Consider the following 24,336-nt stretch of genomic DNA (forward strand, 5'->3'; position numbering starts at 1 on the left):
GGAGAAAGTATTTGCAAACTATGCATCCAATAAAGGACTAATATCCAGAATCTACAAGAAACTTGAACAAATCATCAAGAAAAAAATAATATTTCCATCAAAAAGTGGGCAAAGGACATGAATAAACAATTATCAAAAGAAAATATACAAATGGCCAACAAACACATGAAAAAATGCTCAACATCACTAATTATCAGGGAAAAGCAAATTAAAACTATAATGAGATACCATTCTACTCCTACAAGAAAGGCCATAATTTTAAAAACCTCAAATTAATAGATGTTGGTGTGGATGTGCTAAAAAAACAAACAAACAAACAAAAATAACACTCTTACACTACTGGTGGGAATGTAAACTAGTACAACCACTATGGAAAACAGGGTGGAGATTCCTTAAACAACTAAAGGTAGAACTATCATTTGATCTAGCAATCGCACTACTGGGTATCTACCCAGAGGAAAATAAGTAATTACATGAAAAAGATACTTAAACATGAACATTTTCAGCAGCACAATTCACAATTGCAAAACTATGGAACTAGCCCAAATGGCCATCAACCAACAAGTGGATAAAGAAAATGTGGTATATATACACCATGGGGTACTACTCAGCCATAAAAAGGAACAAAATAATGTCTTTTGCAGCAATCTGGATGGAGTTGGAGACCATTATTCTAAGTGAAGTAACTCAGGAATGAAAAACCAAATATTGTACGTTCTCACTTATAAATGGGAGCTAAGCTATGAGGATGCAAAGGCATAAGAATGATATAATGGACCTTGGGGACATAGGGAGAAGGGTGGAAGGGGGTAACAGACAAAAGACTACACATTGGGTATAGTGTACACTGCTCATGTGACAGATCCACCAAAATACCAGAAATCACCACTAAATAACTTGCCCATGTAACCAAAACCACCTGTTCCCTAAAAATTGTTGAATAATTATTGAAAATTATGAACTATAATTTATATAATTTTAATTTCCCTTTAGTTTTGCCAGCTTTTTCTTCTGTTACAAGGTGCATGGCAATAGCATTGTAATGTATTCTTGATCAATCTTTTTTTAATTTTATGAAGTGCTTCTCTTTAGTAACTCCTGTTTGAAAATCTACTTTGTCAGAAATATCTTTACTTCAGCTTTGAATGATGTTGCTATAAATGATACTTTACTATGAATGATGCTATAAATATTTGGCTATAAATAATGTTTCCATTATATATATTTTCCATAATTTTACTTTTAATTTATATGTGTCTTTATATTTAAACTGCTTTTCTTTTAAAAATATATAGTTGGGCCTTGATTTTCTTAAAGTTTAATTTGGTAATCCATGCATCTTAATTAGAGTTTTAAATTTACATACAATAGATTCATTGCTCTAGTTAGGTTTAATCTATAATATTGCTACTTATTTTAAATTGTCTCATTTTTTCCTTGTGTATTATTTTTCTTGTTTGTTTCCTTTCCTGCATTCTGTTGGCTTGAGTGTTTGCTTAGTTTCCCATAATCTTCTTCATCAGCTTTAGCTATATCATTGATATGACTTGGCTACGTCCCCACCCAAATCTCATCTTTAATGGTAGCTCCCATAATTCCCATGTGTTGTGGGAGGACTCAGTGGGAAATGATTGAATCATGGGGGTCAGTTTCCTCCATACCATTCTCATGGTAGTGAATAAGTCTCAGGAGATCTGGTGGTTTTATAAAAGGAAACCCCTTTCGCTTGGCTCTCATTCTCTCTTGTCTGCTGCCATGTAAGACATGCCTGTCTCATATTAGCCTATATATTACCTATTCGTAGTGTTCTTTCTTTTATGTTGGTATGAGTTTCTATTTGGTATCACTTTCCTTTAGCTTGGAGAGTTTACTTTACCATCTTTACAATGCATGTATCAAATTTTCTCAGCCTTTGTTATCTGAAAATGTCTGTTGAGGGATCATTTTTGCTGGTTATGAAATAATAGGATTTATTCTTCTTCAATATTTTAAAGCTACTATCTCCTGGCCTGCATTATTCCTTATCATATCAGTTGTCATTCTTCTTATTGCTCTCACAATGTCTTTTTTCCTCTGTGTGCTTTTGAGGCTTTCTCTTCATTTTTCTGCAATCTTACTCTTTCAACTGGTCTTTATTTTTATGCAATTTAACAACTTGACATTTGACAATGTGCCTATTTGTAGGTTTATGGTGTGCTTTTCCTGTTGGATTTTGTCAAGTTTTTGGTTTTTTAAATATATTTTCTCCATTATATTTAGAAAATACTTGGCTACTACGTGTTTAAATTTTTTTCTACTTCAAACTCTTCTTTTTCTTCTTTTGGGCCTTTAATTACACGTTCGACCATTTGTTATTCTTCCACAAGTCACTGAAATTCTAGTTATTATTTTTAGACTGCCTACTCTTTGTGTTTTAGTTTGGATAGTTACTGTTGTCTTGCTACAAGTTTGTTTATCTTTTCTTCTGAATCTTGAATCTGCTGTTAAGGTCCATTCAATGAATTCTACATTTCAGATGAAAGATTTGTCAGCTGTAGACCTTCCATATTTTAAAAAATAGCTTCCATTGCACTATTACATTTCACAACTGTTCATACATTACATCTGTATCTTAATTTTCATATTAAAATATTTGTAATATTTTTAGTGTGCTTATTGTCTTTGTCTGCTCATTTTAACACCCATGTCACCTCTGAGTCTATTTCTTTTGATGATTGTTTCCCCCTGGTTATGATTCATATGTTCTTTCTTCTTGATTTTATGTCTGACATTATGGGTGCTACATTGTTAAGAGTCTAAGATTTTTTGTTTTAAATTTTGATTTTTCTTCTGGCAGGAAATTAATTCATTGGATAATCAGCTTTATCTCACTAGAGTTTTTAAATTTTATTTTAGGATTTGTTAGCCCTTACACTATGATTAAAGTACCTTTATAATGAAAAGAAAAAAAAAATAAATAAAAGCAAAAAACCTTTTTCTCTCTAGGTCTTTACCTGAATTCTCTGAGTGTTCAATGAAGTTTCTTCACTTAGTCTGATTGAAATTCCAGTGATTCCTAGCATTATACAGCATACAGTATCTTCAATAAGCTTCCTATTCTCCTGTGCATGGGCAGCTTTGTATTTGGTTAAAGACTCAGGGAGACTCCAAGCTAATTTCTAGAGCTCCTTTCTCACCATAACTTCCTCTTCTGCATTATCTTACCCCCCAAATTCTACATTCTTCTTCTCCATTACATTACCCTCAGAATTCCAGAAGCTTTACATTCCAATCTTTGCTTCCTCCACCCAGAAAGATCTTTGCTCTCTGCTTGGTGTCTACTTCTTTAAGCCACAGTCAAGAAACTTCCCCAGGAAGAAAACTGACATTATTGTACACTATCTGTATCTTGCCTAAAAAGTTGCTTTACATACTTTTTCTGTTTTATAGTTAATCATGGTAGGATGGGAATTCTAATATACTTTATTTCATCATGGCGTAACTGAAAGTAGAACATAAAAAAAAGCAGGTTCTGGCTGGGCACGGTGACTTACACCTGTAATCCCAGCACTTTGGGAGGCCAAGGCTGGTGGATCATCTGAGGTCAAGAGTTCAAGACCAGCCTGGACAACATGGTGAAACCCTGTCTTTACTAAAAATACAAAAATTAGCCGGGCATGCTGTCAAGCACCTGTAATCCCAACTACTTGGGAGGCTGAGGCAGGAGAATGGCTTGAACCCAGGAGGCAGAGGTTGCAGTGACTGGAGATCGTGCCACTGCACTCCAGCCTGGGTGACAAAGCAAGACTCCATATCAAAAAAAAAAAAAAAAAAAAAAAAAAGAAAGAAAGAAAGGAAAAAAGAAAAAAAAAGCAGTTTCCACATTCACATGTCCTTTTGTGATCCTCATTGTTCTAAGTACAAAGGACTGGAACCATCCAACAACACACACATACAAACAAGAAATTGTGCAACATAATACATAGATGTTAAAGTGAGTGGTGTGTGTTAAAAGTCCTGTTGGTATGCACGGATTCATGCTATATCATTTACTGAGTGAGCATTTGGACAGTCACTGTTCTAGGCTGTGGGTATGTGAAAATGAAAAGTCATCCATATATTCAGATGTCTTTTTTGCAGAGGGAGGAGGAAAGACATGTGTTGAGATGGGAAAGTTGGGACCTGAGAAAGGAATGTGAACATGACGTATAAATGAGTTTGTGGCTTATAGTTAAGGTTGAATTGAGGCTAGATCATGGATTACTTTCAATGGGGTCTTTATCCTCCAACAGTGGCTTGCAAATTTTATTGACAATGACCCACAGGAAAAAAATACTTTTTCCTACATGCAAACCACATACACACATCCATCTTTAATCACACACACACACACACACACACACACACACACACACACGTACAAACATAACTAAGGCAAACATGTTTCCAAAAACCTCCACATACGCATTTACCCTTACTATCTGCAATGCCCTTTGATATTTTTTACTTAATTTCATTCTACATTGCTTCATTGGTGAAGGATTCTGGCATGACTCACTGAAGGAATTACATCAACTCTTACGAGGCTAAGCCCCACAGTAGGTAAACACTGCTCCAGTGGAGTTCATAGAAGTATCTGGACTAGCGCAGGGCTTTAGGAATATAAACTGGAACCATTGCACAGGACATAACAGAGGGGAAAGTGTGATATTATAATTTACATATATTGGTTTTCATTCACAGTTCCTGGCTTGTAACTCCATAGCCCTTGTTAGAGTAAATAGAATCTCTCCCTCTCTTACCTTCTCCTTCTCTCCTTTCACCTGCCCAAGGCAGACTCTAATCTGACTATATGTCATAAGACTCTCATACCATGGAAGAAGGAATGCTGCACAGAGAGGCCAAGAAGAATCTGAACAGACAGGCCCCTCTGGGTTTAAATCATACTCTTTTTGTTCAATCACATTTCTACAGGGTTGCCAATCATGCCTATCAAATGGAGTCTCCATAAAAGGCCAAAGAGGACAGGGTTAGGAGAGTTCCCATATAGCTAAACATGTAGAGTTTCCTGGACGGTGGTGCACCTGTGGAGGGCATGGAAGCTCTGCACCCCTTCTCCTATGCCTTGCCCTATGCAACTCTTCACCTGTATCCTTTGTAATATAATACCTTTTATAATAAACCAATAAACCTAAGTAAACATTCTCTGAACCACTCTAGCAAATTAATCAAGCCCAAAGAGGGAGGCCATGAAAAGCCCAGCTCGAAGCTGATCACTCAGAAGTTCCAGAGGCTTAGACTCAGTACTGGTATCTGAAGGGGAGGCATTCTTGTGGGAATGAACCCTCAATCTGCAAGATCTAAGGCTATCTCCAGGAAGACAGCACCAGAATTAAATTGAATTAGAGGACACCCACTTGCTGTCCACTGCTTGGTATGTGGAGAAAACCCCCCAAATATTTGGTCATGGAAACTTTGTGTTGATTGTTGCATTGGTGTAAAAAATGTTATAATAATGAATAATATTAATTAATTAATTTTTAAAAGAATTAGGTATATTTTTAATGAATTGCATTTTATTATAAAGCATACATTTCCAAGCCAACTTGTGGTCTCAAAATAACTATAATCTCTCCTCGAATATTTACAAAAAACAAATAAAGATTTATAATTAAAATGACAGGTGATGCTTTAAAAAAGAAAGCTTTTAGTTTTGTGATTGCTGTGGTAGTTACAATCAGGTGAGGGGATCAAATATTCTAAAATGTTTTATTAAAAACAACAAGAAAGCCATCTCAGGAAGAGAAAGAGAACTGTCAGTTTATTTAATCTCTTCCAGCTGATTCTTCATGGGAGAACGAATATGTCATTTAATAATTCTAAATACTAATATGGGCTATGCTAGAAACCTTGTCCAAAGCAGGGAGTTTAATGGGCGCACAATAGGTTTAATCTTAAACTTGACTGGGCGCGGTGGCTCACGCCTGTAACCCCAGCACTTTGGGAGGCCAAAGAGGGCGGATCATGAGGTCAAGAGATCAAAATCATCCTGATCAACATAGTCAAACCCCATTTCTACTAAAAATACAAAAATTAGCTGGGTGTGGTACGTGCCTGTAGCCCCAGCTACTCAGGAGACTGAGGCAGGAGAATTGCTTGAACCTGGGAGGCAGAGGTTGCAGGGAGCCGAGATTGCACCATTGCACTACAGCCTGGTGACAGAGCAAGACTGTGTCTCAAAAATCAGTAAGTAAGTAAATACTTAAAATAGCAATTTCAAGTTACTATGCATTTACATAGTAAAATGCATGTATTTCAGTGATAGCACATTTTTATTGGTATTTTAATGTCAGATCATTTTCAAGTTGGATGTTTCGTGAACTGAAATGAGTATCATGCTCTTTTTTGTAAAATGAATGACTTTGTCTTTTATCTTTTTGTAAAGTGTCTGCATCTTCATTTATCCAAATCCTGTATAGACACTCTTTTTCCAAAATACCGTATGGGCAGACTATGTTGTTCCAAGCTGGATACCAAAAATGAATAGCACAAATAGCTTTTGATACAAACAACAACCAACAACCAAACAATTCCTATAGATAGGCACAGAAGTATTTCACTTTGATGTGAGAATAACAGCCCACACATATCTACCAGCGTTTATGAGCTCAGTCATTCTCTACCAATGCTGCTGTGAAGTTTGGTGCTCTATCATCTATGCCCTTCCCAAAGAGCAACCTTTTCAGCAACCTACATATCATGAACTTCAATCCCCCACGTCCTACTGACTAATAGTAAAGCTTGGAACCTCTTACTAACTTAGCTCTGGTCATCAATTTAAACATACTAGTAGGAGGACCACAAGCAGAACTGCCTCAGAGACCACTGGACAGTATGTATCCACCACTTAGAAGCATGCTCAGGGATTCAGTGCTTCCAGTAGACACAGTTTTAGTACATGTATTCCCCAAGCTATAGGGGCTTTGTACAATCTTGCAATCTTCCTAATTTGAAAACACATTGAATATATCAGGCTCCAATTTTGTTGGCAATAAAGCTCTCTCAGAATTCCAACTGTAGCCTTGCCTGCTGTATTGGGTTGATTAGGCCGTTTTGCCTCAACCAAAATAATCCACATTTTTCCATAAGTTGTTAAGATAATTGCTCTGAATAAGATCATATCCTGCTTGGACTTCCAACTTCCTGAGATATTGTTACTAAATACAATTAGTTAGTTCTGTAAAATGGACATAGGAAGTCAGACAGTTCTCTGGAGAAGAAATTTGAGTTTACTATAAGAACATATTTGAAACAGAACCATCAAACCAAAATGACAATGTGCACACATTAGACATACCAAGAAAACTCATGTGATGGGATGTTTAGAAGTAAAGCCAAGAATGAAATGGTACTAAGTACTTAGTAATGGTACTAAGGTTTTATTAAACAGGACACCCATATTAACTTCAGATCAATCTCAAGAGAGATTGGTCTAATTAGACATTACTGTTGCTGTGCCAACGATTGAAAATAATCATAATTTGGTGTATCTAGGTCTCATTGCAGGAAGTTTCTTGTATTTACAACAAACAATTACTTCTATATTATTGTACATATAAGATAATGCATAGATTTTATATATATATACTTTTTTCTATCATTCCATCTAAACATTTAGAAATTGTTAAACAAAAATTTTTCTGATACTTGTTAAAGAGGGTAAGAAAAACTTTATTCAAGGGACCACTGCAATGGGGGTTTACAATAGGGGAGAAAAATCAAGCTCAACTCCAAATACAAAGAAAAGTGGGGATTTATAGCCAAAGAGCATGGTGGAGATCAGTGGATAAAAAATTACTAAAAGGAAACATCAGGATCAGGGGGATTCTAGCTAGACTGACTTGACAGGATTCTACTTGCTTAAGACAGGCCATAGTGATAAGTCCTGGGAATGGTGGAAGATTAGAATTTGATCAGATATCCAAGGTTGGGGATTTTCGCCAAATGAACCCAGCTGCATTTTTGCTAAAACTGAATTCAGCATGCCAAGGATGAGTTTTTGTCAAAATACAATTTTAAATAATTACTCGAAAGGTAAAACTGACTAGAAAAGTAGTTTAATAAAATCTCACCTCTCAAAATAATATAGAGATGTCAATAATCCTAATTGTTAGTTCTGCCACCATTGCCAATAAAAATTATTGAATGCTAGCTGCATGTCAGGTCCTATACTAGGTCTGAGAATAAAAGGAATAAGATACATTCTATTAATGCAAGGGTAGCCCATATAATATAGCAACTAAAACTATTTGTAAATCAATGACAAAATCACTACCATTAGAACAAGAGCCTCAATACGGCTTCTTGAAAAGACAAACAAAAACATTTTCAATCAAGACTCTCTTTGTATTCAACTACCACAAAATACACATTTTTTTTTTCCAATAGCACATGGAACACTTTCTAGGATAGACTGTATGTTAGGCCACAAAACATGTCTCAACAAATTTTTAAAAATTGCAATCATATTAAGTATCTTCTCAGACCACAGAGGAATAAAAATGGACATCAATATGAAGAGAATCTTCAGAAACCACATAAATCATATAAATACACAGAAATTAAATAACATGCTCCTGAACTTCCATAGGTTAATGAAAAAATTCAGATGGAAGTTAAAAAATTTCTTGAAACAAATGAAAATGGAAACACGACATACCAAGACCTGTGGGATACAGCAAAAGCAGAACTAATACGAAAGTTTGTAGCAATAAATGCCCACATCAAATAAGTAGAAAAATTTCAAATAAACAGTTTAACAACGCACCTCAAGAAACAAGAAAAGCAAGAACAAACCAAATCCAAAATTAGCAGAAGGCAAGAAATAATAAACAGCACAGAACTAAACAAAATAGGGACTTTAATAAAAAAGAAACACAAAGGGTCAATGAAATGATAAGTTGGTTCTTTGAAAAGATAACAAAATTGATAAACTGCTAACTAGAGTAATCAATAAAAGGAGAGAGAAAACCCAAATAATATCAGCAAATGATAATGGAGATATTACAATTGATATCACAGAAATATAAACTATTATCAGAGACTATTATATACAACTATATGCTAACATACTGGAAAATTCAGGGGAAATGGATACGTTTCTGGAACAACTCAACCTAGCAAGATTGAATCAGGAAGAAATACAACACCTGAACAGACCAATCACAACTAGAGAGAATGAGTCAGTAATAAAAATTATCCTAACAAACAAAAGCACAGGACCAGATGGATTCACTGCTGAATACTATCAAATGTATAAAGAATTAATACCAATCTTCCTCAAACTATTCTTAAAAAATTGAGGAGTGAATTCTCCCTGATGCATTCTTTGTATTACCCTGATGTCAAAAATAGATAAGAATGCAACCCAAATAGGAAACTACAGGTTAATATCTTGATGAATATAGATGCAAGAATCCTTAACAAAATACAAGCAAACTGAATTCAATAGCACATCAAAAAGATAATACACAATGATCAAAGGGGATTTATACCAGGGATGCAAGGATGGTTTGACATACACACACCAATAAATGTTATACATCACACCAACAGAATGAAGGACAAAAACCATGTGATGATCTCAATAGATGCAGAAAAAGCACTTAATAAAATTCAACATTCCATCATGATAAAAACTCTCAACAAACTAGGCATAGAAAGAACATACCTCAAAATAATAAAGACCATATATGAGAAGCCCACAGCTAACATATTGAATTGGGGAAAGTTGAAAGCCTTTTCTCTAAAAACTGGAACAAGACAAGGGTGCCCACTTTCACTACTCTTATTCAAGAGAGAACTGAAAGTCCTAGCCAAATAAATTAGGCAAGAGAAAGAAAGAAAACATACTTAAGTTGGAAGATAGTCCCTTTTTGTAAATGACATAATCTTATATTTAGAAAAATTTAAAAACCACCAAATAGCTTTTATGGCTGATAAGCAAATTCAATAAAGTAACAGGATACAAAATGAACATACAAAAATCAGTAGCATTTCTGTACACTAATGCTGAAATAGCTGAAAAATAAAGCAAGGCCAGGTGCAGTGGCTCAAACCTGTAGTCCCAAGTCTTTAGGAGGCCAAGGCAGAGGATTGCTTGAGCCCAGGAGTTCAAGACTAGCCTGTGCAACATAGAGAGAACTCATCTCTACCAATGAATGAATGAATAAATAAATAAATAAAGCAATTTCATTTACAATTCATACAGTACAAATATATACCTAGGAATAAATTTAACCAAGGCAATGAAAGACCCTACAAGAACAACTGCAAAACACTGATGACAGAAATTGAAGAGGACACAAACAAATGGAAAGGCACCCCATGTTCATGAATTGGAAGAATTAATATCATTAAAATGATCATGTTACCTAAGACAATCTATAGATTTGATTCAATTCCTATAAAAATACCAATATTATTTTCACAGAAATAGCAAAAACAATCCTAAAATTCATATGGAACCAATAAAGAGCCCATATAGCCATAGCAATCCTAAGCATAAAGAATAAAGCTGGAAACAGCACAGTATCTGACTTTAAATTATATTACAAGGCTATAGTAATTAATACAGCATAAGCTGGAAACAGCACAATATTTGACTTCAAATTATATTACAAAGCTATAGTAATCAAAACAGCTTGGTAGTGGTATAAAAATAGACACAAAGAACAACATAACTGAATAGAGAACCCAGAAATAAATCCACATACTTACAGACAACTGATTTTCAACAGAAGCATGAAGAACTATTTTGAAAGAACACCCTCTTCAATAAATGGTGCTGGATAAATTGGCTATCCATATGCAGAAGAGAAAAGCTGAAAAGTATTTCTCACCACAAGCAAATATCAACTCAAGATGGATTAAAGACTTAAATGTATATATACATAATGGAATACCATTTGTCTATGGAAAAAAATGAAAACAGGTCATTTGCAGCAACATAGATGGAACTGGAGGCCATTATGTTCAGTGAAATAGGCCAGGCAACAGAAAGACAAATACTGCATGTTCTTACTTGTATGTGGTAGCTAAAAAAGTTGATCTCCTGGAGATAGAGAACAAAATTATCAGTACCAGAGGCTGGAAAGGATGTGAGGGTGGGAAGGGGAAATGAAGAGAGGTTGGTGAATGGGTACAAACTTATAGTTAGATGGAAGAAATAGGGTCTAATGTTAGCTAGCAACTGGGGTGACTATAGTTAGCGATGATACATTGTATATTTCAAAATAGCTAGAAGAGAAGATTTGAAATGTTACCAACGTATATAAATGATAAATACTCAAGGTGATGGATATCCCAAATATCCTTCTTCTTCTTCCTCTTCTTTTTTCTTTTTATTCCTCTTCTTTGATCTCTCCTCGTTCTCCTCCTTTTTGTTCTCCTTCTCCTTTCTTCTCTTCTTCCTGTTCCTCCTTTCCCCCCTCCTCCTCCTCTTCTTCCTCTCCCTCTCCTTCTCCTTCTTGTTCTTCTTTTTTCTTTTTTTTTGAGACAGAGTCTCCTTCTGTTGCCCAGGCTGGAGTGCGGTGGCTTGATCTCGGTTCACTGTAAACTCTACCTCCTGGGTTGATCCTTCCACATCAGCATCCTAAACAGCTGGACCACAGGCGCAGGCCACCACGCCCGCTTAATTTCTCACAGAAAGAAAAGGTTTCTGCTACCATGCCCAGGCTGGTCTTGAACTCCCAGGGTCAAGCGAGTGCCACACCCTCTACAAAGTGGTAGGATTATTGGCGTGAGCCACGGAGTCCTGCGGAGACTCTCGTTTTTCTTTCTGCTCACCTAAGAAGCCCCTGCTGTGTCCCTAAGTGTTCCCGCCTCGCCCCTGCCCACACCCACTGCTCCCTAATTTCTCTCACAGGCTCCTCCCACTGCCTCCTCCTGCGCTGGCGCACGCTCAGGTCTTACCCGCCAGCAGGTGGCGGAACACGATTTTCTGTCCTCTGCGGCGGAGCCCTGGCGTCGCCTCTTCTCTATGTCTTTCGACTAGTTCCTGCCTGGATACGCTTCCTTAGCAAAGGGTTGCCCTTGGCAACAGGAGGACGCGGGCGGGCGGGCTTGGTTCCCGGCGAATTTCTTAGCACCCGCCTGCGGTCTGAGGCACCGGCTGAACCATGTCAGAGATCCTATGCCAGTGGCTCAACAAGGAGTTGAAGGTGTCCCGGACCGTGAGTGAGTGACCATAGCCAGGGGGGAGCGGCTGAGGGGCAAGCGGGGCGCAGAGCCTGCAGCTCAGAGCACTCAGGGAAGGTGGCGGGCGGGGCGCGAGCTGCGCAGGTGGGGCACCTGCGGAGCCGGCAGCACCCCACAGTGAGCAACTCTGCTAGGTAGTGCCCCAGGTCCGTCCCGCCACCTCCCTACAGCTCACCCCAGCCAGGGCAAGGCCTTGTCACGTCCCCACTCTGCCGCTCTCGAGTTACCCTTGTCACGGTGGGCCCAACCCGCAGGCATTTTGACTTGTGATGTGGTTCTGGGCAATTGCGGGTTTAGGAAGGTCTCTTTTGCTTCTGTGGAGAGGAAACTTTGCTGAACTCTGTAGTCTGACCCTAACGATGCCTCCTTCACATCACCAGAAGCAGAAGCATGGTGTGCTTGCTGGCTAGTCGAAGAAATGAAGCTCCTGGACAAGTTACAATACCTTCTCTGAATGTGTTTCCTTCTCTATAAAATGGACCTAATAATGCTTTCCATACTTAACTGACCGGCAGGGGAGGGTGGGTGTAAAATAAGTTAATGTAGAATACGTTAACATTTACAAATTTTAGTAAATTTTAAGCCCCAAATCACAAACTTTAGCTATTTCTGGTCATTATTGGCTCTTGCCCAAAGCTGACCTTATTCACCAACCTAATTTTATCCTAACCATGCAGTTGCCACCCAAAGTTTCCAAGTCTGACAACCGCAGAGGCAATTTTACATGCTGGCAGCTTCCTTGACTGCCTGGTAATTCTTCAGTAGGAGTTCATTTTTCAGTTTTTTTTTTTTTTTTTTTTTTTTTTTTTTCTTAAGGGAAGAGGTTTTCAGAAAGTCATTTCAGTCCATTTTCCCAGAAGAACTTGCTTAACACCAGCTTGCTACCAGAGAGGCAGTGGGCCAGTTCAACCTTAGGTTATCCACAGATGTGGCTAGATCGGTAGTGTTTCTGTGGGTGCAAAGTAGTTATTAATACTCTCAGCATGAGGATCTTTAACACAGAGCATCTCCTGTTGCATTTCTTGAGGCATAAACGTCAGACTCGTTCTTTGCCAAATGACAATGTACACACTCCCTATGAACTGCCATAAATCTTTCCTGGTATTCTATAATTATCCCATTGTGTCTCCAACTGTTTATTTGCTAAAATATGATGGACTGGGTACAATATTTAGCATTTATTGTTTCTTATTCCTGTCTCACCATAGGAGCCAAAATCATGCCCTTAAGTTGTACTCTTCTAAAGGGAAAGCAGATACATATTGCTTAGTTTAATTTAGGTCATTTATTTTATTAGTAAAAACCACACCCGGGCTGGGCACTGTGGCTCATGCTTGTAATCCTAGCCCTTTGTGAGGCTGAGGCAGGCAGATCATGAGGTCAGGAGTTCGAGACCAGCCTGGCTAACATAGTGAAATCCTGTCTCTGCTAAAAATACAACAATTAGCTGGGCATGGTGGTGGGTGCCTGTAGTCCCAGCTACTTGGGAGGCTGAGGCAGGAGAATCGCTTGAACCCGGGAGGCAGAGGTTGCAGAGAGCCGAGATCGCGCCACTGCACTCCAGCAAGACTCTGTCTCAAAAAACAAACGCAGCAAGACTCTGTCTCAAAAAACAAACAAACAAAAAACAAAACAAAACAAAAACCACCCTTTGCTGAAGTCCCCAGGACTCTATTGCAACATTTTGAAATACTTTTAGGAAAAATAAATGAAATTAATAAAGATACATACAATAAAAACAGTAGATGCCATTATAATTTTAATTAGTTTTGGAAATTTTGGTTTTGAGAGGTGGAGAAAGAATGACTTCATTCTGTAAACATGAAAAGACTGAAGACTAAGTAAGAATTTTGACAACATTTAGCCTATGAATGGAAAATTCCTGGCATCTGCTTTCCTGAAGTATAGATCTGGAAGCTAGCAGAGACACCCCGTTCTAATGGAGTGTCCTGCTTTCCATTTACTAGCAAACGTATTAATTTTTTTTTTATCTCAACTACTATAAGAGAGATAGACCTAGAGAGTCCTCAAGGAGGTAACCAGATTCCACATTGTAAAAGGCCTTTGGACTATAGGGAACACACTTAACTATGTTTGTAAGCCAACAAGCTAGGATTTGTGCACCCAAGGAAGCACATTTCCTACTGCTGCTGTCCCATCACCAGATAAACTGTTCTGTGGTGCACAGCGGAAGGCTTTGTATGGTTAGTAGAATCTATCATGGAAGGACTGTGAGTGGGTGCAACCTCTGGGGAAAGTAATCAGGCAATTTCTGGGTAAGGGAAATGTAAAGAGCAAGAACTTGGAGGTTAGACTGCTTGGAAATATTTTGGACAAGTTATTTACCTAAATTTCATCATACTTTAAAACAACAATAATAATGATACCTCATCTGGTTGTATCAAGATTAAATGGGATATTAAATGTAAAGCATTTAAAATAGCACTTTGGACATAAATTCTAAATCTTATTTCTCTGCATCTATCAAATAAAAATAAAAGCACCAACGTATAAGGATATTTAAACAAGGATGTTTATTGCTACATGAATTACAGGGGCAAAAATAAAAATTGGAAACAATCTGAGTATCCTTCAGAAATGTAATGCTTGGATAAATGGTGCTTTATTCATACTATGAATTGTTATGCAGTTGTTACAAAGAATGAGTTAACTGCTATAACTTTAGGCCTAAAGGATATTTATGTATTTTTGTCAAGTAAAAACCAAAAGTTAGAGCTTACTGTGACTAGTATAATTATATATTTGTACCAATTAGGAAACACACACTTATGAATATGGACATTTATATGAACATGAAGAAAAGTATGGAAAGACATATACTGGACTATTGACATACACATGAGTCTTCATATTATGGTTTGTGTAAGAATAGAGGAAAGTGTAGAAGGATATAAACAAGTGTGTTATAAGGATTACCCTGGGGAAGTGGGAGATTGCTAGCTTTTCTTTATACATCTCTGTTATCTGGCTTGTTGCTTATATTGCCTTTGTAATTTGAACGGAAAATTCAATAGAGCATTAAAGATAAAAAATCAAAAGAAACCAAACATCACATGACAAAATAGGAGAAAAAGAGGTTTAATAGCTTAGTTGAAATGTAGTAAGCATATTATAATAAAGTATTGTGGGAGCTTGTGGAACAGTTATATGGAGTTCAAATGAAGTCTACAAATGAAAGAATAATAAATAATGAAAGTTATGCCTTATTGAGCATTTATGTAGGTATACCATACCCTGTTCTAAGTTCTTTACATGTATTTTCTTATTTAATCTTAAAAACAACCCGAAGTGGTGTTGCCCTGGATGTTCAGGTGAGTCAGGAGGAGGAGAGGGCTTAGTAATTTGTTCAAGATCTTATAGCTAGTAGGCCGTAGAGCTAGAATTTGAACTTAAGCTTTTAGGTCCTATATTGGACATTAAAGTTTTAAACTTAGGTATAAATATATATGTTTAAGTAACTCTCTCAAATATATTCATTTGAGCTCTTTTTATAAGGATTATTTTTCATTTGAAGTCACAACAAATACAAAAATTCAGCCATCTAGGCATGCTATAATATCACAGGGCATAACCTAATTCCTAGATGGTTAAGTGGCAAAGGTGGATGAATTAGTGTTTGTTCAGAAGTGGCCCAGTCCATCGTTGCTTGTTGGGACAAAGAAACAGGAGAGAATGCCGAGCCTGTGCATTTGCTGCCTTGTAAGGCTAAATAATGGTTCCGTTGTTGGAGGGGCAGTCAAAGCTAATGTGTGCTGTGTTTTACTTTTTCTGATCTAGAGATATTGCATCTAGATAGCAGTGACAGGTGAAATTAGATTACATTAGAGTCATAATTCCTGCCCCTCTGACTTACAGTACTTAGGGAAGCCACATTGTTCGATAGTATTTTCCAATGTTACTTCTACTACCAAAAGCTTCTGAAATTACAATAGTTGTGAATTATTCTACTGTTAGGGCATATTCCTATTTTAAATAAGGTTAATTAATATATTGGGATATATTAATCATTGCTTATATGATATATCAAAAAATTAAATAGATAAATTTTTGTGAGTTTTAAGAGACAATCTGTGCTCCTTGTTAATTGGGTTTGGGTTTTTTTTCCAAATGGGTTTCCACAGATGATTAATCTTGTCCTTTTATATTAAACCTTAGTAGCATTTGTTTTGGAGAGTGATATTTTCTACTCTTTGTCCTAAATTTTAGGGGCATCCTCTCCTGCATTAATGATACTTTCTTGATTTGTTCTTTTGTCGTAACATTTTCAGAAGGATCATATTTTATTTTAAGAAGAGATAGAGATATCAAAACATCCCATTGAATATTTATTTTTATGCAATAAAATAAAATAAAATAAAAGTTCATAATGTATTGTGGTAACCTTACCACATTACAGAATCATATAACTTTAGATCTGAAAAATAATCTTGGACATCATTTAATTCTTTAGCAGATGAGGAAATCTAATCAGATGTGTTAAGAGCATTGTTTAGGATTATGCACCTAGGTAGTAGCAAGTTAGCAGGAGACTCTGAGCCTGCTGCCTTTTAGTTCTTGTCTTCTTTAAACCTGGAGTCTAAACCTTACACATTTTCTCATACTTAAACTCTCAGAATCATTAGAAAATATACTGCTTCTGATGTAAAGCAACAGATTTTGATACTTCCTGGCTAGCCTTGCAGCATTTTTCTTGATTAAAACTTGGCTATCATTGACTAAAAATTAATACAGCAAGTCTAGTAGCAGAAGGCTATTGTGTAAATCAAAGCAAAAATTTTAAGAAATAGAGTTCCAAGAAAAGACTGATGCTCAGTATTTTCACAATTAAGAAGGGTTATAATATAGCAATTGAGATTTAGTTTCAGATAGTAAATCTCAGGAATTATGAGAAAGCCTTCAAAGGGTAAAACTGTGAAGACTGAGCATCCTATTCTGACTAAAGGAAAGAAAACATCAGTATCCCCTGCCGAAGATCACAGCACATGTCTGTAGTTGCACAAAGTTAGATTTATAGATTTGTTGTAACAAGAGAGAACATATACCATGAGGACTGCGGGGCATCTCAGTAAGAAGGTGCTAGAAATGACTTGGGCTTGTGTTAGGTGTTTTTGAGGAGGGTTCCAGGAAGTGGTGCCTTGCTGTGAATGAAATCCTGTCCAGAAGCATAGGCAATTTTATGATTTAGGTATCTTAATAAACCTTATCTAGAAGGTGAGAAAAATGATCAAAGCAAAGCTATAATTAGTAGAGAAGCAGCAATCATTCTTACTGGCCACAATAGGGACATACTTGGTTATTTTTGTGTTTTGAACAATATTCTTGTTTTGGTCTGAGCTCAGATGTGATTACAGAGGGATTTTGTTTTTGTTTTGCTCCATCAGTGTCACAGAGTCTGATGTTGGTGTGCTGTGAAATTGGTTATGTTCAGCAGGAGAATGCCAAGGCCTAGCTGTGAGCACCCAGCCCAGTTTCTAGGAACACCACAGCCTGATAGGGCCATGCCAGGTCCAAGCCTTCAGCAGGGTTTTTTGTTTGTTTGTTTGTTTTATCTCAAATGAGAGTAAATTTGCTTGGCTTTTAAAATGTAGTTGATAGTGCAGGCTAGATCTTTCCTACTCTAGTAAAGGAGGAGTAAAGGCCACAGAGCGTAAAATGGTATGGGTCTGCAGTTCCTTACCTCAAAAATTCTAAAATCCAAAAATCTCTGAAAACTGCAACTTTGTACATTACTCATTTGGCAGCAAAACCTGACCAGAAATGCCATGAGGCTGTTTAGTCCTTATTTATTTCACTGGATGTGACTATTTAAATATTTTGCTGTATCAATAGACTGTGTTTAAGTACAGGTGCTTCCCCAGACCAGTGGGAGAGTTATAGCCTATCTGGCCTAAAGTGTGGACCTGTATATGAATGCCAGGAATTGCCAAATATTTGCTTTCTGAGTACTGAATTGTGTTTTAAATAAGCATGTTTGTACTGTAATCATTAAGGATCTGTTATTCACAGTTTGTATAATTAATATGACCTGTTTTCTTAAATTAGAAGACAGTAATAGTAACAATAAAATTGATCACTGAACTTTCACTGTGGACAAGGCAGTGTGCTAAGCATTTTACATACAAGATTTAATTCTCAAAACTACTCTTACAAGGTAGTGCCCATCACTCTCTCATTTTCACAGATGAGAAACTGTGGCTACATAGTTGTCCAAGGTGAAGCAGCTTGTAAATGAGCCACGAGTCTAACAGAGAATCTTTCTCCAGAACCTGTGTTCTCCTTATCACCATGTGGAATGTGGATGGCTTTCTGTGCTTCCTCCAGCTGGCTAAGGGCCATTTTGATGGAAAGGCACATAGATCGTTTCACCTGCTGTCCCAGCCTAACATAGACCTATCACAGAGGCCCGCATCAAAGATTTATTCCAAAAGGAAACTTTAGTGATGGGGACCAGGCATGTGGCTTGGAAGATTAGAGGCAGGGTTGAGTTGCTGCTAAATAATGTTAATCCCAGATGTAGGTAATTTTGGGTTTAGGATGAAGATTGTCACTGGGCTCCCATGGTTTATTTACTTATCATATTCTTTCATTGTTGCTTGTTCTGGAGTCAACCTGCCTCTTTTTCCCCATACAAAATTTCAATTGTTAATGCAAATTACTTTATAGAGGTGGTTAGTCATAGTATTCAGTGACATTTGTGGGAGGAAGAACATGACAAACCAAACAGAAAAAAAAAAAGTAAGCGTTTTCTTTCCTTTTCTTTTTTCCTCACTGTTTCTCTCTCTCCCTATCACCTTTGTCTCTTACTCTGTCTCTCTCTGGCTTCTTATCTGTCTTCTTTTATTTTTTGACATGGAGTCTTGTTCTGTCACCAGGCTGGAGTGCAGTGGCATAATCTCGGCTCACTGCAACCTCCACCTCCCAGGTTGAAGCAATTCCCCTGCCTCAGCCTCCTAAGTAGCTGGGGCTGCAGGCACATGCCACCATGCCCAGCTACTTTTTGTATTTTTAGTAGAGACAGGGTTTTACCATATTGGCCAGGCTGGTGTCGAACTTCTGACCGCGTGATCCGCCCGCCTCAGCCTAAGTGCTGGGATTACAGGCGTGAGCCACCGGGTCCGGCCCTGTCTTCTTATTTTATACGTTTTAATCTATTAGTCCTAGTGTATACACTTTTTCTTCAGCTTTTTCTTTCCTTGTCTAATTTCTTATATGTGTTCTTTTTTCTTTTTCTTTTAACTTTTTTCTCCAAGTTTCCCCTTTGTTGCTTTTCTCATTTGCTATATTCTTCATTCATTGTTTTAGTTTCTGCTGATTTGGCATGTGGGAAATTTGAAGTGTCTTATGCATAAAAAACTTCAGACAGATATTTTGGTACTTGCTTATTTGTTGTAAACTACTATGATAATGAAGTACATAAGTGTTTACTATCCTTCTTTAACCTTTATACTATAAACACCTCTATTTTATCCATATCATAATTGCCTTATTAATATTTCATGCCATTTCAAAGGAAATGGGTAATGATTTTATTTTTCTGGCTACCTTTTTGTAGAAAATGGTTTGCTACAGACCGTTTGTCAGCCAAATTGAAGATGAAGGAAAGGGATTTAGTATTCCCCAGTTATTCCTGGGCTAGACCTTCAGCATTCAGTCAACGTGAACAACAGGCACAGTGCAAACCCCAGAGGGAAGCAGGAAGGGAAAGAGATTACCTGAAGGTAACATAGCAACAGCTCTTGAACAGAAAGCAATAAGCCAAAAACTGGGACAAGAGCCTGATGGCGTAGGAAGAGAAAGACACAGGTACATCCATAGATGAATAATGGTTTTAGGTCCAGTGGCTCTTTAGAAAACTAAGGGAAGTATAGGGATAGGCTAGGGAGGAGAGAAGGGAAGAGGCAGAAAGAAGGAAGCAACAGACAGAAGAGGTGAAAGACACAGCTAGAGCACCCTGGGTGGCACATTGAGGGTCGTGGTGACAACGAGAGCTTTGGAGTCTGTGAGGGAAGGAGAAAGCTGCAGTGACACAGGAGGAGGTGACACACTTTGGCCCATTGGAGCAGAAGGAACCTTTTGGATTTCAGTTGCTTTAAAGACTACTGAGGTATGAAGCCGGAAGACACTTGCTGAATAACAGATGACATTTGGTATAAGATCAAGCCAATCCTCATTTTAGTAGCATCACAAGGCATTATGATATTCAAGTGGTGTCGCATTAAAGTCAGAAAAAGTCGTTGCCTAGGTTATGAAGCTCAAGCTTAACTTGTGCTGTAAGGTGTTCCAGGCGGTACAATAGATCTAGCTGAGTTATAAAGCTCAGGTATGCCATGGATTTCAAATTCTGCTGCTGGAAGCTTTGGGACATACGGTTCTCTAACTATATTTTCTCAAGAATTGCTTCAGTGTTTCACATTAAGACATAGCTTTGGAAGGACAGATACGACTGATAGGAAGGGCATCAAACCATCAACTCTGAAAGAATGTATCATGGGTTTAGAGTGAGATCATTCTACCCTGAATAGTTTTAAAATGATGATAAAACTGGTCTGTTTGTGGAAAAGCTTGCTAAACGCCACTAATAGGTGCCAGACTGTGGACTTTAAGAATAGACGGAATGTGTCTGTTCTCACATGAACTATAGCTGAACACAAGTTTATGTGATTGGAAGCTTTCATTTTCCTAGAGCTTATAAAAGTTTCATTTCTTTTTACTTATTGCTAAAGTGATCCATAGACAAAAGCACTGTTTCCCCTTAATGTTTTCTACCTTTTATTTTTCCTATTGCTAATAAAAATTATGTAACCATAATTAATAGATTTTAATTCTAGACAGTTCAAGAACTCACCCTGAATAAATAGAATCAATGGGAATCATTGACATCTTTTTAAACTACTTTTATTATTGTATTGACTCAACTTAAGGATTGGGGTATTCCTCTGAGTCTAAAGCGTTTTGAGAACAGATCTTAAGAAAGTCTTAGGGAAAACTGTGGTCTGGTATCAGATTTGCAAAAAAGTATCATAATATGGTGTAATCTTTGGAGTGAGGACTGTGCAGTGGCTGTTATGGAGCAACTTAGCTCACCTTTCTGCAACCACACAACCAAGCGTCACGTCTACAAATCATGAAGGAATGTTATTTCTTCATGGTCAACTAGCCACCTCATTATTAGTCAGACAGGTAAAATAGAAGAATCTGGTAAAAATGAATTTGTGATACTGAATGACATATAACATTTCAACCGATGCTGACTAAAGGACCCTGATGGAAGCATGTTGAATATTTGTGGAGGATTTTGAAGTGATTTGAGAGATGATGGCTTTGGCCTATGGTAATATAATTTATTTTATATATAATCCTTAAATACCATGTAACTCTATATATTTTACTTTATAAGAAAAATACAAGTAACTCAAAACTAAGAACTTTTTTTAATTCTTTTTTTTATTATTATACTTTAAGTTCTAGGGTACATGTGCATAGCGTGCAGGTTTATTACATATGTATACTTGTGCCATGTTGGTGTGCATTTTTTTTTTAAAGCAAATTCTATTGAACACTTAAAAAAAATATTTTTTCTCGGCTGGGCTTGGTGGCTCATGCCTGTAATCCCAGCACTTTGGGGGGCTGAGTCGGGTGGATCTTGAAGTCAAAAGATCGAGACCAACCTGGGAAACATGGTGAAACCCCCCTCTCTACTAAAAATACAAAAATTAGTTGGGTGTGGTGGCACATGCCTGTAGTCCCAGCTACTCGGGAGGCTGAGTCAGGAGAATCACTTGAACCTGGGAGGCAGAGATTGTAGATCATGCCAGTGCACTCCAGCCTGGGCAACAGTGAGACTCCATCAAAAAAAAAAAAAAAAAGAAAAAAATTCTGCACTTATCATTATGTGCCTACTATGTGGCAGGCATGGTACCCAGCAATTCTCAAACACTATTGCATAAGAGAGCTATTAATATTAAATGGCTCTCTGAGATCAGATATAGATATGGTTATCTCTATTCTAGACATGACGTTGAAACTCAGGAAGATGAAGCAGCTTGCCCAATGTCACACAGCTAGTAAGAGGCAGAGCCAGGATTCCAAGACCGATGTCTCTGGCTCCAAAGTCAGTTTTCTCTGGGCTATCTCTCCATGATTGCATGGGACAATAACTGGGCCATAGTGTCCCCTCTGAACCATGAAGGAGAAGTTTGATTATGTTCAGGAGGTTTTATTTAAGAAGGTGCAAATGGCTTTAGTAAACTCTCCATTGTTTTACAGGTTAAAATGAAGTCTTTGTTTAAAAGAAGTTAGCTTGCATCTCACTTGGCCAAAATATGCTATCATCATAGATTGCATGGGTTATCCAACTAAAGTATTAGAGTATAATTTTATAAAATATCTTTAAGGCTGGTTTTTAGATCTAATGTTATTTACAAATTTTTTGGTAGCATTTTTTTAAAAAAAATTTATCCATTGTCTTTCTCTTCCTTCAAAAATTTGTATTTCATCAATTATTGATTTATATTTATTTGGGGATCTTTGTAAAATATCTATGTTAAATGTCAACCTTTCCTTTGGTTATTAAAATATGTTTCTAGAAATATATTCATAGCATTTTGAATTCCAGTTAAATTGTGTAGTTTTTAGTGTATGTATATTTAAAGGGATCATTAGCTCTATGAGCAACATTGTATTCATGGTTTTTATCTCAATGTTTTGAAACGCAGGTCCCAAGTCATTTGCAAAGGCATTTTCCAGTGGCTATCTACTTGGAGAAGTTCTACACAAGTTTGAACTTCAGGATGATTTTTCAGAATTTTTGGACAGCAGGTTAGTGAGATTATTCTTTGTTGTTGTTGTTATTGATTTGTTTTGAGACAAAGTCTTGTTCTGTTACCGAGACTGAAATGCAGTAGCGTGATCATAGCTCACTGCAACCTCGAACTCCTGGGATCAAGCAATCCTCTTACCTCGGCTTCCCAAATAGGTGGGACTACAGGTGCATGCCACCACGCCTGGCTAATTTTTGTATTTTTGGTATAGACAGGGTTTTGCCGTGTTGCCCAGGCTGGTCTTGAACCCCTGGGCTCAAGTGATCCTCCTGCCTCAGCCTTCCAAAGTGTTGGGATTACATGCATGCACCTCTGTTCCTGGCCTACTCTTTACTTTCAAGAAAAGTTAATTTCTTTGGCATTTGGAAAATCCAAAGTTAACTTCAAAGAATCATTAATCATAAGATCCCTTCCAAACTTCAAACACCCAAGCAGAACCATTAATATGGAAATTGTTCCTTCCTGGCACATACATTTTTTATTTTCTCAAGAGTACAAAGGAGAGACTGTTATGTGGTTGCAGCAAGACCTCATCTCTAAAGGGGACTTATTTTACACCAGATTTCTTCCGGTTTTGTTAATCGATTGTTCCTTCTTTTAAGAGAAGAAGTGAAACAACATATAGTGCCTTGGGTATACAATTAGTATTATTATTTGTGGTTTAAAAATATAAAATAGAACTTAACTACTAATAAAAATTCAGAATGGTTTTTGTTTTTAGCGGCTATATTGAAATATAATTTATGTACCACAATTCACCTAATATATTCACATATTTAGTATCTTCACAACCATCGCCACCATCTAAACACCCAACCTCTGGCACCTACTAATCTACTTTTCTGTCTCTATGGATTTGCCTATTCTACACATTTTATATTAATGGAATCACACAATTTGTGACATTTTGTGACTGGTTTCTTCACTTAGGATAATGTTTTCAAGGTTCACCCATGTTAGCAAGTATCAGTATTTCTTCATTTCTATTTATTTTCTGAATAATTTCTATTATATGGATATACCATACCATATTTTGTTTATCTATTTATCAATTGATGGATACAATCCTCCTTTGGTATTCTTCGGGTATTGGTTCCTGGACCCTCTACAGATATCAAAACCCAATAGGGCAGCCATTAAAGTTTAAAGTTCCAAAATAATCTCCTTTGACTCCATATCTCACATCCAGGGCACATTGATGCAAGAAGTGAGCTCCCATGGCCTTGGAAAGCTCCGCCCCTGTGACTTTCAGGGTACA

At 37.2% G+C, this 24,336-nt stretch overlaps 1 protein-coding gene across 1 annotated transcript in view; it reads left to right on the plus strand.

Annotated features, from left to right (window-relative positions):
• Nucleotides 1-12,005: 12,005 nt before the first annotated feature.
• Nucleotides 12,006-24,336, plus strand: part of SPEF2 (sperm flagellar 2) — a 193,620-nt gene continuing 181,289 nt past the window's right edge. The window contains exons 1-2 of the mRNA XM_023216523.2: nt 12,006-12,216; nt 22,974-23,076. Coding sequence (XP_023072291.2) covers nt 12,159-12,216; nt 22,974-23,076 — 161 coding nt within the window. The 5' untranslated portion in view covers nt 12,006-12,158. The remainder of the gene's footprint in view (nt 12,217-22,973; nt 23,077-24,336) is intronic.

The sequence above is a fragment of the Piliocolobus tephrosceles genome, chromosome 4, assembly GCF_002776525.5.
Source record: "Piliocolobus tephrosceles isolate RC106 chromosome 4, ASM277652v3, whole genome shotgun sequence".
NCBI classification, from domain to species: Eukaryota; Metazoa; Chordata; class Mammalia; order Primates; family Cercopithecidae; genus Piliocolobus; species Piliocolobus tephrosceles.